This window comes from Sander lucioperca, chromosome 8, assembly GCF_008315115.2.
Source record: "Sander lucioperca isolate FBNREF2018 chromosome 8, SLUC_FBN_1.2, whole genome shotgun sequence".
Classification (NCBI taxonomy): Eukaryota; Metazoa; Chordata; class Actinopteri; order Perciformes; family Percidae; genus Sander; species Sander lucioperca.
This window is the reverse complement of record NC_050180.1, coordinates 16,750,811-16,765,064: the sequence shown is the minus strand read 5'-3', so window position 1 is coordinate 16,765,064 and position 14,254 is coordinate 16,750,811. Positions and strand designations below refer to the sequence as shown.

The 14,254-nt window shown below is 39.4% G+C and overlaps 1 protein-coding gene across 4 annotated transcripts in view; it reads left to right on the top strand.

Annotated features, from left to right (window-relative positions):
* Nucleotides 1–9,845: 9,845 nt before the first annotated feature.
* Nucleotides 9,846–14,254, top strand: part of cmss1 (cms1 ribosomal small subunit homolog) — a 41,661-nt gene continuing 37,252 nt past the window's right edge. The window contains exon 1 of one of the 4 annotated variants that reach the window (XM_036003987.1): nucleotides 9,846–10,043. In XM_036003987.1, the coding sequence (XP_035859880.1) occupies nucleotides 10,004–10,043 (40 nt within the window). In that variant the 5' untranslated portion in view covers nucleotides 9,846–10,003. Of the gene's footprint in view, nucleotides 10,048–14,254 lie in introns of all 4 variants that reach the window. The other 3 variants (XM_031293712.2, XM_031293703.2, XM_031293694.2) reach the window with 3 other exon arrangements.

Here is a 14,254-nt window from a genome sequence, read left to right as displayed (position 1 = left end):
TTATCTCCTGGCTATGTTCCTATTGACTAGAAAAAGTGGTCAAGTAAAAATGTTCAGTGTTCTGCATCTTTTTGTACAGTGACAGCAGTGTGAATGGTTTATGCTATTTTGTTTGCCTCAATGTCCAGTAACCCACCGTGTGGTCAAAATTACACAACAGTATACAGAAATTTAGATACATGAAGATTTCTTCAAATGCACTCGCATAAAAGTTTAATAGAGTCACTTAATGTAATGTACATGGTTCATTTTTGATTATTGCTTATGGTCATCTGCTTTTTTTAATAAATGAAAAGGACATTTTGAATGAAGTCTTTCAAGTTTTATAAATGAGACTTTATTGATGTCACCACAAAGTCTATTTAGCAGCTGTTCTGGAGTTTTCAATTATATTACATAATCGTTATGAGCAGATGGAGTTTACATGGAATTGTCAAAATTTGTCCAAAATGTTCTGAGCACTTTAAAGACTTCTCATCCATGTTTACTAAAAACAGCAGTTAAGAAAACAATGTCACCTGAGAGGTGTTTCATTATAGACTACCAGTTAAGCTGGATTTATTTCAGTACAGTAAATCATGTATGTGGCCATAATTATGTTTCATAAAGGAGGTTTAAACAGCCTGACCTACATTACCATGGAAAGTTATCTCCGGTCTCAGTCAGGTTAGTTTTCAGTCTTAGCTTTACCTCAGGCTGAACCAATATTATAATCAGTCTGCCAGAATGAAACACAGTGTTCCTCCCTGAAGGTTCCTCTTTATTGCTGCTCTGTGAACACGAGTCAGTTTCCAGTACATGTCAAATGTATCACATTTTGACACGTTGTGTACCTAAAATCTGAAACTCATATCTTTTTTTAGTATTTGCACAGTATTCCAGTCAACATATGTGTTTTTAAATGTACTGCAAGTAAAATAAAGCTAATAGTAAACTTTAACCCATGGCTGAAGCCTCATAGTAACTTTAAATATCACATAAATAAAAAAAATAAAAAACAGACACAGAAATGTATATATTAAAACTACAAGAGGGGCAGACAGCCAATCTAAAGATATTGAAACAATGTTTTCAGTATATGGAGACTCTTATGTCACTTGTACAAACTAAGTAGCAAAATCCAACTGATAGAGAACTTTATTTTCTAGAAAATGCTAATTATTTAATTTTCTTGCTATAAAATAAATTTGCTGTCCTATAGACCCTTTGCACGTTACGTCACGCTCCACTCGCGCAAATTATGAACGCCATGACAGATGGCGGAAGAGCTATGCTGTAGACGGACGGCAAGCTAAACGCGTACGTTTTCGTTCATGTTTGTGTTCTCACATTCACAATCTGCAGAGTAATCCTCACCAACACAATCATGTGTATGTTGCCTTTCTGTTTTAAATGAGTGATAAATAAAATTATCCTCAACCAGCTAGTTAGCTGCCGTGCTAACCAGCTGTTCCTGCTAACAGGTGCAACCCGATGATGACCCACATAACTAACATTGGTTATTCACTGACCTAGCTACATATCCAAAAAGAAAGCCGTTCCCTTGATCATTTAACTTAACACACATACAAAAAATATTGGTTAAATTAAAGATGACATGGCATGGAAACTAGCTTCAAAAAGGCCAAAAAAACGAGTTAAATGCGGGTCTGCGGAGATCCTACCCCGGCTAGCTGACGAGCTAGCTGCAGCTAACTTTGGACTGCTCGCTAGCTGCATCGCGTCGTAATATCCACCGGTCAAATCTTAACATAGGCTACACAGCGAATATAATCACAGATAAGAAAATGGCTAGATGTTACAATTATGTGTGGTTACTACTGATCATAGACACTGCGTGATTTACTGCATGGATTAACGTGTGATAGATAATTAATGACTGCACTTCCCAGAGTTGGGATGTGCTCAGGCATTCATTAGATAGTTGCATTGGCACACCCAGTGAACAATGGTATGTGGGTAGCCACGACCGACCATGTCCTCTAAAAACAATAGTCTACATGTTATATAAATCTTTACTTAAGTAAAGAATAGATGTTAATACAAAATAAACCCTAGGTTGATGTCTTATCTTTGCCATTATGAGGTACCTCCCCCTGCCGTTAGCGTAGCATCGCGTACCTGTAACCCAGCCAGCTACAAAGAACTGGTAAGCATCCAGACTTTTAAAAGCTTTGAGATCAGCACCAGTATATGGGGATACCCTGTTTACCACATAGTGTTACAGATCATGTGGACTGAAGTCAGGCAGACTCTGTGATTTAATGAGGTCCGTGAAAACGGAGGGAGGAAGAATTAAGGGTCGGTATCCAATCCTGCTATCTCCAACTTCTCCAAATACTGCTCTTTGTGAGCACCTACCAGATGCCCTACCTCAACCGATAACGGCACGACAACTTGTTGTTCAATAGAGGAAGCCATAAAGCCATAAATACAGTTTATTTAGTGTTATGTATTTCAAACTGATTGAAACTATGAAACTTTCCGCTCGTCTACTACACTGTTTAGCTTGTTATTGCCGGTGATTTTGCCGTCCATCATGGCGCGCAACATTCACTTCTCTAACTTTTAACTTAACATAACTACCAAGATATCATGACGCGTATTTGCCTGGTGCGCGTTCTAGGCATAGACAGTATATAAGAATGGACCAACAGATCCCGTTGCTCTGGACGGAGACCAGTGAAGGCCATTAGAAGCACTTTTCCGGTGAGCGCCAAGAGTTACTGCGCAGCCTCCAACTGAGAGAGACGACGTAAATGTGACGTGAGCAACCTGTCTGAAAGTTGTAAGCCTTCTGGTAGCTGTGCCAAGAGAAATCTCAATCATTCCCAATCTTGCAGAGACGGAGAGCGTAGGTATATATAAGGAGATAACATGGACACAGGCTAATTATTGCTAACTAAAATGCTAGTTAACATTAGTAATTAAACTTAAACAGCTAATGTAACTCAAAACTGTCTGCGAGCTTCTCCTGTACTATACGGTAATTCCTCTACTACGCGACAGTAAGTCCCGTGGTTATGACACAATCGTTAGCCTATTTTTACAAAAACGTCTGCTATGGAGCCATAACGTGAGATACAAGGTAATGGAGCCTTTTATATATTGTCGTGTTTCTTTAGAAATAAACAATGGACAAATAAAGTCTTTAAATGCTTTAGATGTAAAGTTATTCGCTGTCAAAGTGACGTCAAAGTGACGTCAAAGTGAATGGCAGTCAATGGAATGCTAACGGGGCGAGTGCTTATTCAAAATGGCGCCATAGGAGGTTCGGGTTGTGAGGAGACACTTACCCCCTTGGTTCTAGGTAGCTCATTTCCTGATTGATTCTACCACCACCTCTCCAGTGGAGGCGCTAATGAGCTAGATTACTACACACATAGTAGCAGAAGAATACCAGCTACACACAACGGCACAAATGAGGTAAAAGAAAACAACAGGAGTGAGTCGGTTCATTGACGTATGGCACTTGATTCTCCCGGTTCAGTAACACGAGTCAGGTTAATTAACCGGCTCTTTGGTCAGTTTGTCAACACTAATACAGTATGTCCCATCTATCCTGCTGTAACTGATGGGTGAGTAGTTTACTAACAGAGAACATGAATTCAGAGGTCTGTTACCATGGAAAATCAGATAAAATGGAGTGAACCAGATTTGGGTAAATGTCAACCCTCTATTGTTGACTTACAATCGATAAAGGCAGACATTTGAGGCATTTGGTCTTTTCAAGGCCTAAATCTAATTCAATAATATTTACACTCAGTTCCTGAGCAATTGCTATTGATAACTACTGATAGCCTGACAATGAGTTTGCACAAACTGTTCTGTTGTTGCTTCTGAAGTGCGTCAAGTGGCTGGCAATTTTTCAATACAATTTGGTAGTGTTTGATTTGAATGTGGAGGTCACTGGATGATAAGTGTGTGCATCAGGTTCTATAAATGCAGTGTATTTTATCCTTATGTATGTATATATGTGTGTGTGTGTGTGTGTGTGTGTGTGTGTGTGTGTGTGTGTGTGAGATATATATATATATATATTTATTTTTAACATCATTTTTGGGTATTTTAGGCCTTTATTATACAGGACAGCTGAATATGTGAAAGGGGAGAGAGAGCGGGAATGACATGCAGAAAAGGGCAGCAGGTCGGAACCGAACCTGCTGCCGCCACGTCAAGGACTGAGCCTTAGTACATGGCATGCACACTCAACCAGGTGAGCCATCCAGGCGCCCCACAATTTAAAGATTTATTAAGGTTATTTTGAGCAAACACTCACAAGATCCAAATAACTCTAAGATCATGGCATTGTTTACTGAGTGATATTTGATTACTTTCTCCAGAAATTGCGATTAATAATAAGGGTTTTGCGAGTTTATCATAGTCATCATTTTTATGTCATTCAGGATTTTATTGCACTGCAGCAGGACTCTCAAATGTCAACAGAAAATGTTCAGGTGTGGGATTTCAGATTTGAGGATGAGAGTCTACATTTACATTAACCTTTTCTGTAGATAGATAGATGTAGATTCTGTAGAGATTCTGGAAGTCACATCTCATTTACAGGTGTTTGTTTATTTTCCAACTGTCCTGGCGTTCCTCTGCTGGGTCACATAACAGTACACAGGCAGCAAGGTCCTATTTGACAGGTGCATTACCCAGAAATCTCCTCTCACCTTGTTTTGTGTCTCTGTGTCCCTTCGGTGATGTACGTGTTGAGGCAAAATGTGTACGTGTCGCTAAGCTCCCAGCTGTGTGGGGGGGCCTCTGCCCTTTAATGCTGTCACTTCTGCAGCTAACAACAATCACTTTTGTCACTTACCATAATTAGAGAGGGGACACTATGTCATGTCACTCTGCTCACACTTCTCTGTTGTCTGCAGCATCAACAAGCTGTGTCCATACATTCAAAGGACTCACACATGGGAACTTCTATTCTGATCCATCTGCTGGAAACAAAAAGTTTGAATAAGAAGACAAATTTGGCATTCAAATGTATGATCTCTTGAGAACTAAGGTCAAATTTGATAACAACAATTGTACCAGGTTTAGCTACTAACTGCTTAACGTATGCAGTCCCTGGGCAGAAAACCTCAGCCTGCTCAGTGTTTTTCAATGATTGCACTTGGTCACACCAGCAACATCTCAGCTACAGAAACAGGTGACAACATTGCATCAGTGGTGGCTTCATATGTTTGAAAAGGAGTAGAACTCAAACAAAACTGACCCTATGGTGTTTGTAAAAGCCAGCACGTAACTTGAAGATTCGACCGGACAACGTGTCATGATGTAACCTCTAAGCTGTCATTTCTTATTCAGCACACTTTGCAATGTGTGGCCTTAAAACTTCCATCAGGTGCAGTCTGACCCATGTGGTTAGACAGTTGGTAAGGTTGACAGCAACTGGGACCTTCGCCATAACGATGCCTGCTCTGAGATACCTTCTGTCCTACCTCTAACCCCCTGACACATCAACAGGAAGGCATGTTAATCTCATCTGTAGCCACAAACACATTTTGCCTGTGCAGTGTACACGTGACAACACACTGATGCTTACAGGCAAAACTCTACTATCATATCAAAATATATTATATGGATATTGTAATATTTGAAATAAATTCCAATATATGTAAAGTAGAGCGGGGCGATATGAAAAAAAATCAAATATCATGATATTTTTGACCAAATACACTGATGTCGATATTGCGGCGATATTGTAGGGTTGACTATTGGTGCTTTCACAAAACATTTACACAAGGAGATTTTTGATCAATTATCACCAATAATGTGGATACAATGAGTGGGTTACAGTGGGTAAAGGCAAATAATAAAGATTATTTATTTTTTGGGGGGCATTTTAGGCCTTTATTTTTATAGGACAGCTGAAGACATGAAAGGGGAGAGAGAGGGGGAATGACATGCAGCAGGCCGCAGGTCGGAGTCAAACCCGCAGCTGCCCTGTCGAGGAGTAAACCCCTATTTATGGGCACACGCTCTACCAGGTGAGCTACCCAGGTGCCCAAAGGCAAATAATAAAACAGCTAGTAAGTCTGGTGAGTTCAGAAAGTTACATCACTTTACTGTAATGCAGCCTTTAAAACCAGGAAAAGACAACACTTGTCATATTACGATATCCAAAATTTAAGACGATAGCCAGTCTCATATATCAATGTCGATATATTATCGATATATTGCCCAGCCCTAATGTAAAGTATGCATAATACATTTTTAGTCGATGTGTTTTTAATATCTTTGATTTTAATATCTTTTAGCCTTGAAAACCAAAACACATGTCAGAAAGCAACAGCAACAAATAAATGTTTGTGTATAGTGTTTAGAATGCAGCACATCTCCATGCAGGTCAGGCTCAGCCAGATGCTCATGAATACAGTTGTAACTTGGAGACCTGCATGGGAAGTTATGCGTGGTGAAGTTTTGGAAAGCTCAAGGTCACTTCCTGTTTATTTGCACTTGGTCACATACTTGCTGTCAAGCCGCTGACTAGCTTGCTGACCCACAGTTCTAGCTGTGGCATATCAACATGACAGTTACTGTATTTCATTTTAAATTCATTTGAATCATCAATTTGTTTTTCCAAGCCTCATTAAAACTGAGAGGGCTATTTTAGTAAACGTACATACTTTATTCTCCTTGGATTGTTGACCACTAATTACACAAGGTTATACCACAATTAGGCAGGTAATAAAATAATCTAAATCATGTAACCCTTATCTCATGTTCTCAGCCCCTCAACAATTTGTTAGCTGGTTTGGAAAGAAAAAGGCAGACACTTTCAGTGTAGCTCAAGCTAGCAAATACAAAAGAACATAACCAAATTGTATGTTCTTCAATGGAGAAGAATTCAAAAGACTCGCTGTACTGATCTAAGGTAAATAAGAAGTGTACTTTTATCACAGTGGAAATGGATGACATGAGAATACTGTAGGTAGGAAATAGATGCCTTTGTGTAAGTATAGTAATCAGCACTGAACTTTTTTCAAAGCCATAATTAGTCTGTGTCCGTTGTCCCTTCCATTATCCTCCCTCTCTTTCTCCACGTTCAGTGGGAGAAAAAAAAAAAAACAGTAACAAGAAGAGAATGGAAACCAAAAATAAAACATGTTCTTGTGATCATTAAAATGAGAAAGCGGAGGAACAGCTGCTTACAACAAAATAAACACATTAACACCAATGCTCCACAGTGTGCAATCACAGAGGCCCAAGGAGACAGCTGTCCGCCTTTAATTACAATGATGCTCATCTTCTCTATCACTCTTTTACAGCATTCTCACAACTTACTGGACTTCCTTGCCTTATTTTAGATATCTTTGCATCTTCATTTCTTTTGTCCTGTGTTGCTACATTATTACTCTAACTGTAATACTTTCATCCTAAATGTGAAGATCAATACCACTCTCAAAAGCTGTCCGTTACATTTGAAGCTGCAGACAGCGGCTGTTTAACTTAGCTTAGCATAAAAACAAAAAAACAGGGGAAACAGCTAGTCACAAAATCCTCGGTAGGCGCTATAGTATAGTATGCAAAAATGGAAGTGTAAAAATAACAAGTTGTGGTTTTGATCTTATCTAACTTTTGTCAAGAAAGCAAATATGTGTATTTCCCAAAATGTCAAACTTTGAAAGCATAGATATTTTCCATATTCTACTTCCCATCAGAAAATGTACACCATCGCAATCTTCTACTACACACTCTTCAAAAGTCCTAAAGAATACTTTCCAATCTTTTCATGTTAAAAAATGTTTTTCTGAGATAATTTTGAAGATTTTAAGATAGTGAAGCCCCTGTGCAGTTTACCCTTTTTAAAGTGCAATTTCTCTTGTACATACAGGTTGGCAGATGAAAGCTTACTTTAAAGTTCCCCAAGTTCCCCTGGGGTCTAGAGAAAAGGATTGGGATTCTGTACAGCATATTGTTCCAAGTAAAAATGCAGCCAAATGAAGAACAGAGAGAATGACAAATGAGGAAGAGGCCTGTGTTTTACAGGAATGATGCTTAATTACATACAAAGCTGCCATTTAGAGCCCATTGTCCTCCCTGAATGTTGGCAGCCCTCAACACAATGTGTAGACTGCATCCTTCCCTTCTCTTTCTTGATTTGTTTTCTTTCCCCATTTTCAGGGTTATACAGCATAGCCTTTATAATTTCCCCAGTAATCAGTCTGTTCTTTTTTTGTGGCAAAACTTTAATCAAACGTCTCATAGCCTCTACCAGCCAGAAATGTGTTATTATGACAGAAACACAAAAAAGCATGCAATTATTCCCAGAGGACCTATCCCTCCTCTCCGCTACAGCTGCAGAAAAGAGGGCACTATTCCAAACACATCATTCGCCTCCTCCTCTTTTCTCTTCTCTTTCCTTTGTTCTAAGACCACCCTTCCCAAGTCATAATGACAAATGATGTAAAGATGTGTTTTGTACTGTACATTATGTAGAAACACTCAGAACAGTAGGTCACTACTCTCCTCCTCTATGGAAACTTCACCTTATAATGAGGGTGTATCTTATAATTGCACGTCATTTGTAAAAAGGTTAACATTTGAGGTTTATAAACTAAATGTAATTATAGATATCCTTTATTTGGCATCTACTAATTAAGTGTCAGAGAGAACAAAAGTAACTGAAGCAAAAGGCTGTGCCTTTATTCCTCTTAATTTCCGGAAAAAAGGTTTTATGGTATGGTAGGGTATGGTAGAGAGGGGGCGTTATACATGCAAAACCAAAATTATTGACCAGTCATGTGTATAGCTCATTTCAAGGCAACTATATTGGCAAAAAGGAAACTCATAGAACGTGTCTGATTTGATGGTAACAAACCGCATCATAATGGTCTTTAAAATAAATTGGCCTCTCCTAAAACATGTCCTCATTACTTTCGACATCAAATACAGTGGGGCTTCCAACTGACCCAGATAGAAAAACAACAAAGACCTAGAAAATTCAAACTTTTTTTTATTTTTTATTTTTATAGCTAAAACATAAACGGCACACAGAGCAGAAGACACATGTATAAAGAGGCAGGCACTGCACGTGTGGCTTAAAGTGCTCTCACTGCCTGAAAGAGAAGCTTAGACATTGTCTCCCTGTTGATAATGTAACAGTTACTATATGTTATATTTTACTTTGTGTAAGCTACTGTTGATTTGTGCACTAATACGCCTTCGTAAATATTTTGACTTTTTGCAACCATGTGTCTGTAGCCCAAACAGATAATAGATAATCCTCATTAAGGTACTCAGTCAACAGTTTTGCTAAATTGACATGTTTTGTCCTTAGACTATAAATATTAATATTAAATCCTAACAGTCTATGGTTTTGTCAAAGCATATTTAGAAAGACTATTGCCTAGGCCCCAAGCTTTCTTTTCTTTATGAAAAAATACATACAGAGTTTAGTTTTTTCAAATCAACCATGTAGCAGCTTTGACGCTACAAACCCAATTTAGGGTTACTGTGCTTGCTCATCTCATGATGAAGATTAAAAAAAAAAAGATTTGCAGCATTGGCACCATATGAGTGTGTGAGTAGAAGCCATACTCTTTATTATTACAGTTGTTTTTGGTCAAACGGTTATTAAAGTTTACCTGGTATTTATTTAAATAAGATATTAGCCTGACGATTTGAATGCCATTAGGGAAAAGGGCTCAAAATGAAAAATAGACCAGTTCAAAGAGAGGGAATTGCACTCACGATGAGCTTATCAGAAAAGGAAATAATGTGACATTTCAAATAGGCCTAAATGTTACAGTAAGGTGGAAAGGTGGAGTTACTTACCACAAAAACGAAGGTAACGTTATGTTCTTATAAAGTTTTATATGGCCAAACCCATCACATACGTACCATGTTTGTTTAGTCCGCGTGGTGTCCCGTTTGGTTGACGTTTTAAGCCACACACTGCATGTTTTAAACGTGCTGCTTTTGAACACACCCCAGCATGCTCTCTCAGCGGTAGATTTGGATTGGACAGACTTCTAGCTTGAGGAAAATGGGAGACGACTTGGGTGACGAGTGGTGGACGCACGAGGGTAATTCAGCTATCTTGCTTAACTTTAGTATCTTGTTTTTTTTCTGAAACGTGTGGTCCGGGAGATTTTGGTGTGTCCTCCTGGTAAGCGAGCTCTTGACTTTAGCTTGCAGCTGTCTCGAGAAATGTCAGTTGCTAACTGTAAGCTAACGTTAGCTAAGCCGCAGCGCTGTTAACTTTAGCTTCATTCTGTGAACCGTTAACGTCAGTTACCATAGATAAAGGTAGTGACAAGTGTGCCACACAAAGTACCAGCGAGTTTTTGTATAGCTTACCTGTGAGTTGTTAAGACAGTGAATGTTAGAGTTGGTAGAGTTGTTACGAGCAGAAGGTGTGTAAACACGTGTGTTAGTATGTCTGTGTGTGGATCATGACAGAAAAGGATTATGGTAACGTTAATGTTGCTCTAACGTTGTCTGCCATGCCCTGTAAGTTACCTTCCCTTGAACCTCACAGCTATCTCTCCTCTATACATAACTTATTGCATTTATTCATCCTCATCTCCATACATCAAGAGAGAAAGCTCCCTGCGGCTATTCCTTGCATAACTTATGCACTCTGCATACCAATAGAGGGCAGTCCTGTACTTTAGGGATGGACGTTACTGGCCTAATTGCTTTGGACAGCAGTGCTGCTGCGTTGCCGAGCAAAATATGTTAGTGTATTTTCAGGAAGTTTTAAAAATAAATGTTCATATTTAGCAGACATAGCCTACTCACTCTATCTCTTACTTGCATACACACGCAAACCAGTGGTGGAGAGTAACTAAGTACAATCTTGATGTACTTTTACCAGGGCCGTTCAGAGACCTTTTGAGGGGCAGGGGCTCAAATTCAAAAAAGGGCATATGGAACAAGATTTGCTAACAATATACAGTATGTCATCTTTATTTTAAAAACTGTATATTTTACATTTTAACATACTGTACACCTCAAAATGAAATATGGAGCCTTAATCTACATTCACACAAATATATCCAAAAAATGCAACCGTTGTCCAAGCAAAATGTAATCTTACATACAGTATCCAAACTGTATATAGAAAGTGCAATATGAAATGTTACATAATACTAAATCCACAATACTGTATACCTCAAAATGAAATATAGAGCCTTACATTAGACTACATTCACACAAATACAAGATAACGAGATATCAAACCAGAAACAGTTTAACTGTAGCCTATAACTGCAACCTGAATCAGATTTCTGTAGCAGTGGGCTAGTAGGATTTGAATCAGAAAAGGATTTGCAAAGGTATGCAGCATGTTTCAGATTATTTTCTTAAAATATAAGGATGTCCTTTATTAAGTCAAAATGTATAGACCACCAACCTACACCGCAGACTACAAATAACCTAAGCTAATTTCCCAAAGAAGTGACATGTTCTTTTAAGTGGGCTGCTGGTTGAGAGGCAGAAAGCACACACACACACACACACACACACACACACACACACACACACACACACACACACACTTCTGTTAACCTACAGAGAACTGCTGCTGCTGCACACACACACACACACACACACACTTCTGTTAACCTACAGAGAACTACTGCTACACACACACACACACACACACTTCTGTTAACCTACAGAGAACTGCTGCTGCTGCACACACACATACACACACACTTCTGTTAACCTACAGAGAACTGCTGCTGTCTTCTCTTGTGTATCAGAGAATGAAACGGTGACGCCATAAGGCTATCACACGTTGAGTAATTGTGGCCGCAGCAGCTCGTGCAGTTACCACGAAATGTTACTACTTCAAAGTTAGCTGCCTGCTGGCTGTTTTAATCCTGGAGGAGACTCGTTATGTAGTGGCAGCGGCTAGAGGCCTCTGTCGGTACACGATCCGTTCTGCCTGCACGATCCGTTCTGCACATGCGCAAAATGTTCGCGCATGCGCGGTTGTACGAGGATTTACGACACTGCACGATCTGTTCCACGCTTCCGGTCGACAGCCAAGCTAACGTTAGTTTAGCTAACAGCTAATTCGGCTAACTGCTAGCTGAGACAGCATGTAATAACTTTAAAAGACCCTCAAAATAAAACTTGAAAATAAACGTTGACATATATAACAAACACCTAACATATATAACAGCTGTTACGTCAGTTCTACTTTACTTGTGCTCATTTAAAATACAATCACTCAATACTTGTCTTTATTGTTATTACTGTGAAGTCTTAATTTAGCTGTAGCCTGCTTTTCCCATTACGTTTGAGTTAACGTTATTTTAGACTGAATCTAGCTGTCAGCTAGCGGTTAGCCGAATTAGCTGTTAGCTAAACTAACGTTAGCTTCCCGGTGGAGGCTAGCCATAGGCTAGCGTGGAACAGATCGTGCAGGTCGTATGGATACGTAAAACAGTATTATCTTGCGCATGTGCAGAACGGATTGTGCAGGCAGAACGGATCGTGTACCGACAGCCTCTATAACAAACATTCACTTCAAAAGCACACTTACCTGCACTTCAACTTTCTCTCGCTCTTGCTGGCCGTGCCGCCGACGGATGGCATGGACTCACTTGTATCTAAGTGGCGCGCCTGGCAGGAAGCCTGGTCATCATGTGATATGAAGGTTTAGGTCGTTTTATCTAGCTAATTATTATTGTTAAATATTATTCTTAAACGGACCACTTGTGGGCCATCGTCAAAGAAAAAAGGTGAAAAAAAAATCTGGACAAAAAAAGGGCACTTTGGGCTTGAGGGGCAAAAGGGGCAGAGCCCACCCCTCTGCACGTGCATGACTTTTACTATACTTGAGTTTTACCATTTTATACTTATACATCTACTCCACTACATTATATTTCTACTTAGGCCTGTCGCGATAGTCAATAAATCAATTAATCGCATGATAAAAAAAATTAGCTCGATAATTTTCCGGCTGCGATAATTTCCATTTGCATGCTTGTTTGTTTTCATTCTCTCTCTCTCTCTCTCTCTCTCTCTCTCTCTCTCTCTCTCTCTCTCTCTCTCTCTCTCTCTCTCTCTACGAAAGAGACTGGAGGACCACTCTTGGTTCCTTAGCGTGACGAGGAGTGAACCCTCTTGTGAGTCGCATGGTCTTTGTGTGGAGGCGGGACTCCTGGCGGAGAGAGAGAGAGAGACAGAAAATGCGAGTAGTTGGAGCAGGGTTTTCCGCAGCACTTTGCCGTTAAGGCGCCGTCAAAAAAAGAAGACGTATATGAGCGATATCCGCCTTGTTACTCGGCGTCCGGTTTTCTCCCTTTCATTCCAAACCACGCAGTTGACAACCTGCAGGTGGAGGCGGTGGAGACAGGCACGGACATAAATGCCGCTGTGGACTTGTCAGTCTTGCAAGCGGTTTCAGGAAAGTTGCTGTACGTGTCCGACAATGCACAGAACATTAACCGGTACAAGCCTACAGCTGTCAGTGTGTCAAAGGCTCCCGGACGGTGAACTGAGACTCCGTTACCTGCTTGTCAAAAATCGCCAATTACTAGCTAATAAATTAGCCTAAGGTAAACGCTGTGTGTGTGTGTGTGTGTGTGTGTGTGTGTGTGTGTTTGTGTGTGTGTGTGTGTGTGTGTGTTGGCCCCCCTGCGAAGCTCCGACCTGCAGAGGAGCAGAAGAAAGTATAGCTGCACCTTCGCCAAAATAAACACTGAAAAACAGAACTATTTTGGTACAAACATTTACTCGCCATGTGGCAGATAGTCACATAGAAATAGATAGATATAATGTATTATTTAAATTTAATATTTAGTGTTTAATAAATAATTGTTAAATGCAGTACAGAGTCTGTAGTCTATCACACTCGACTAATTACCTGGGAGACCATATACGTGTCAGAAACGGCAATTCCACAACTGTACAACAGCGTGAAAGATGACATACTAAAGGAGATCAAAGACATATTGTGGATATTTAAAATGTCTTCCAGTTCCAGTGTTAAATATTCTTTAGAAATAAAAGTTTATTGATCTTTGAAAAGGTGTACCTGCATTATTATGTCATTATCATTATATTAGATGAAAATGGTCTCAGAACGACAATATTATCGTTTATCGCAATAATTTCTGGGACAATGTTGTACTTTTTACTTCATTATATATATGATATATATTTATTTGACAGCTTTAGTTTCAATTTTCAGAATACAATTTTACACAGAAAACGTGTTTCTAAAACGACATTGTTAAGGATTGACCTACCAAATAGTAATGTGTAAAGTATGGTAGTT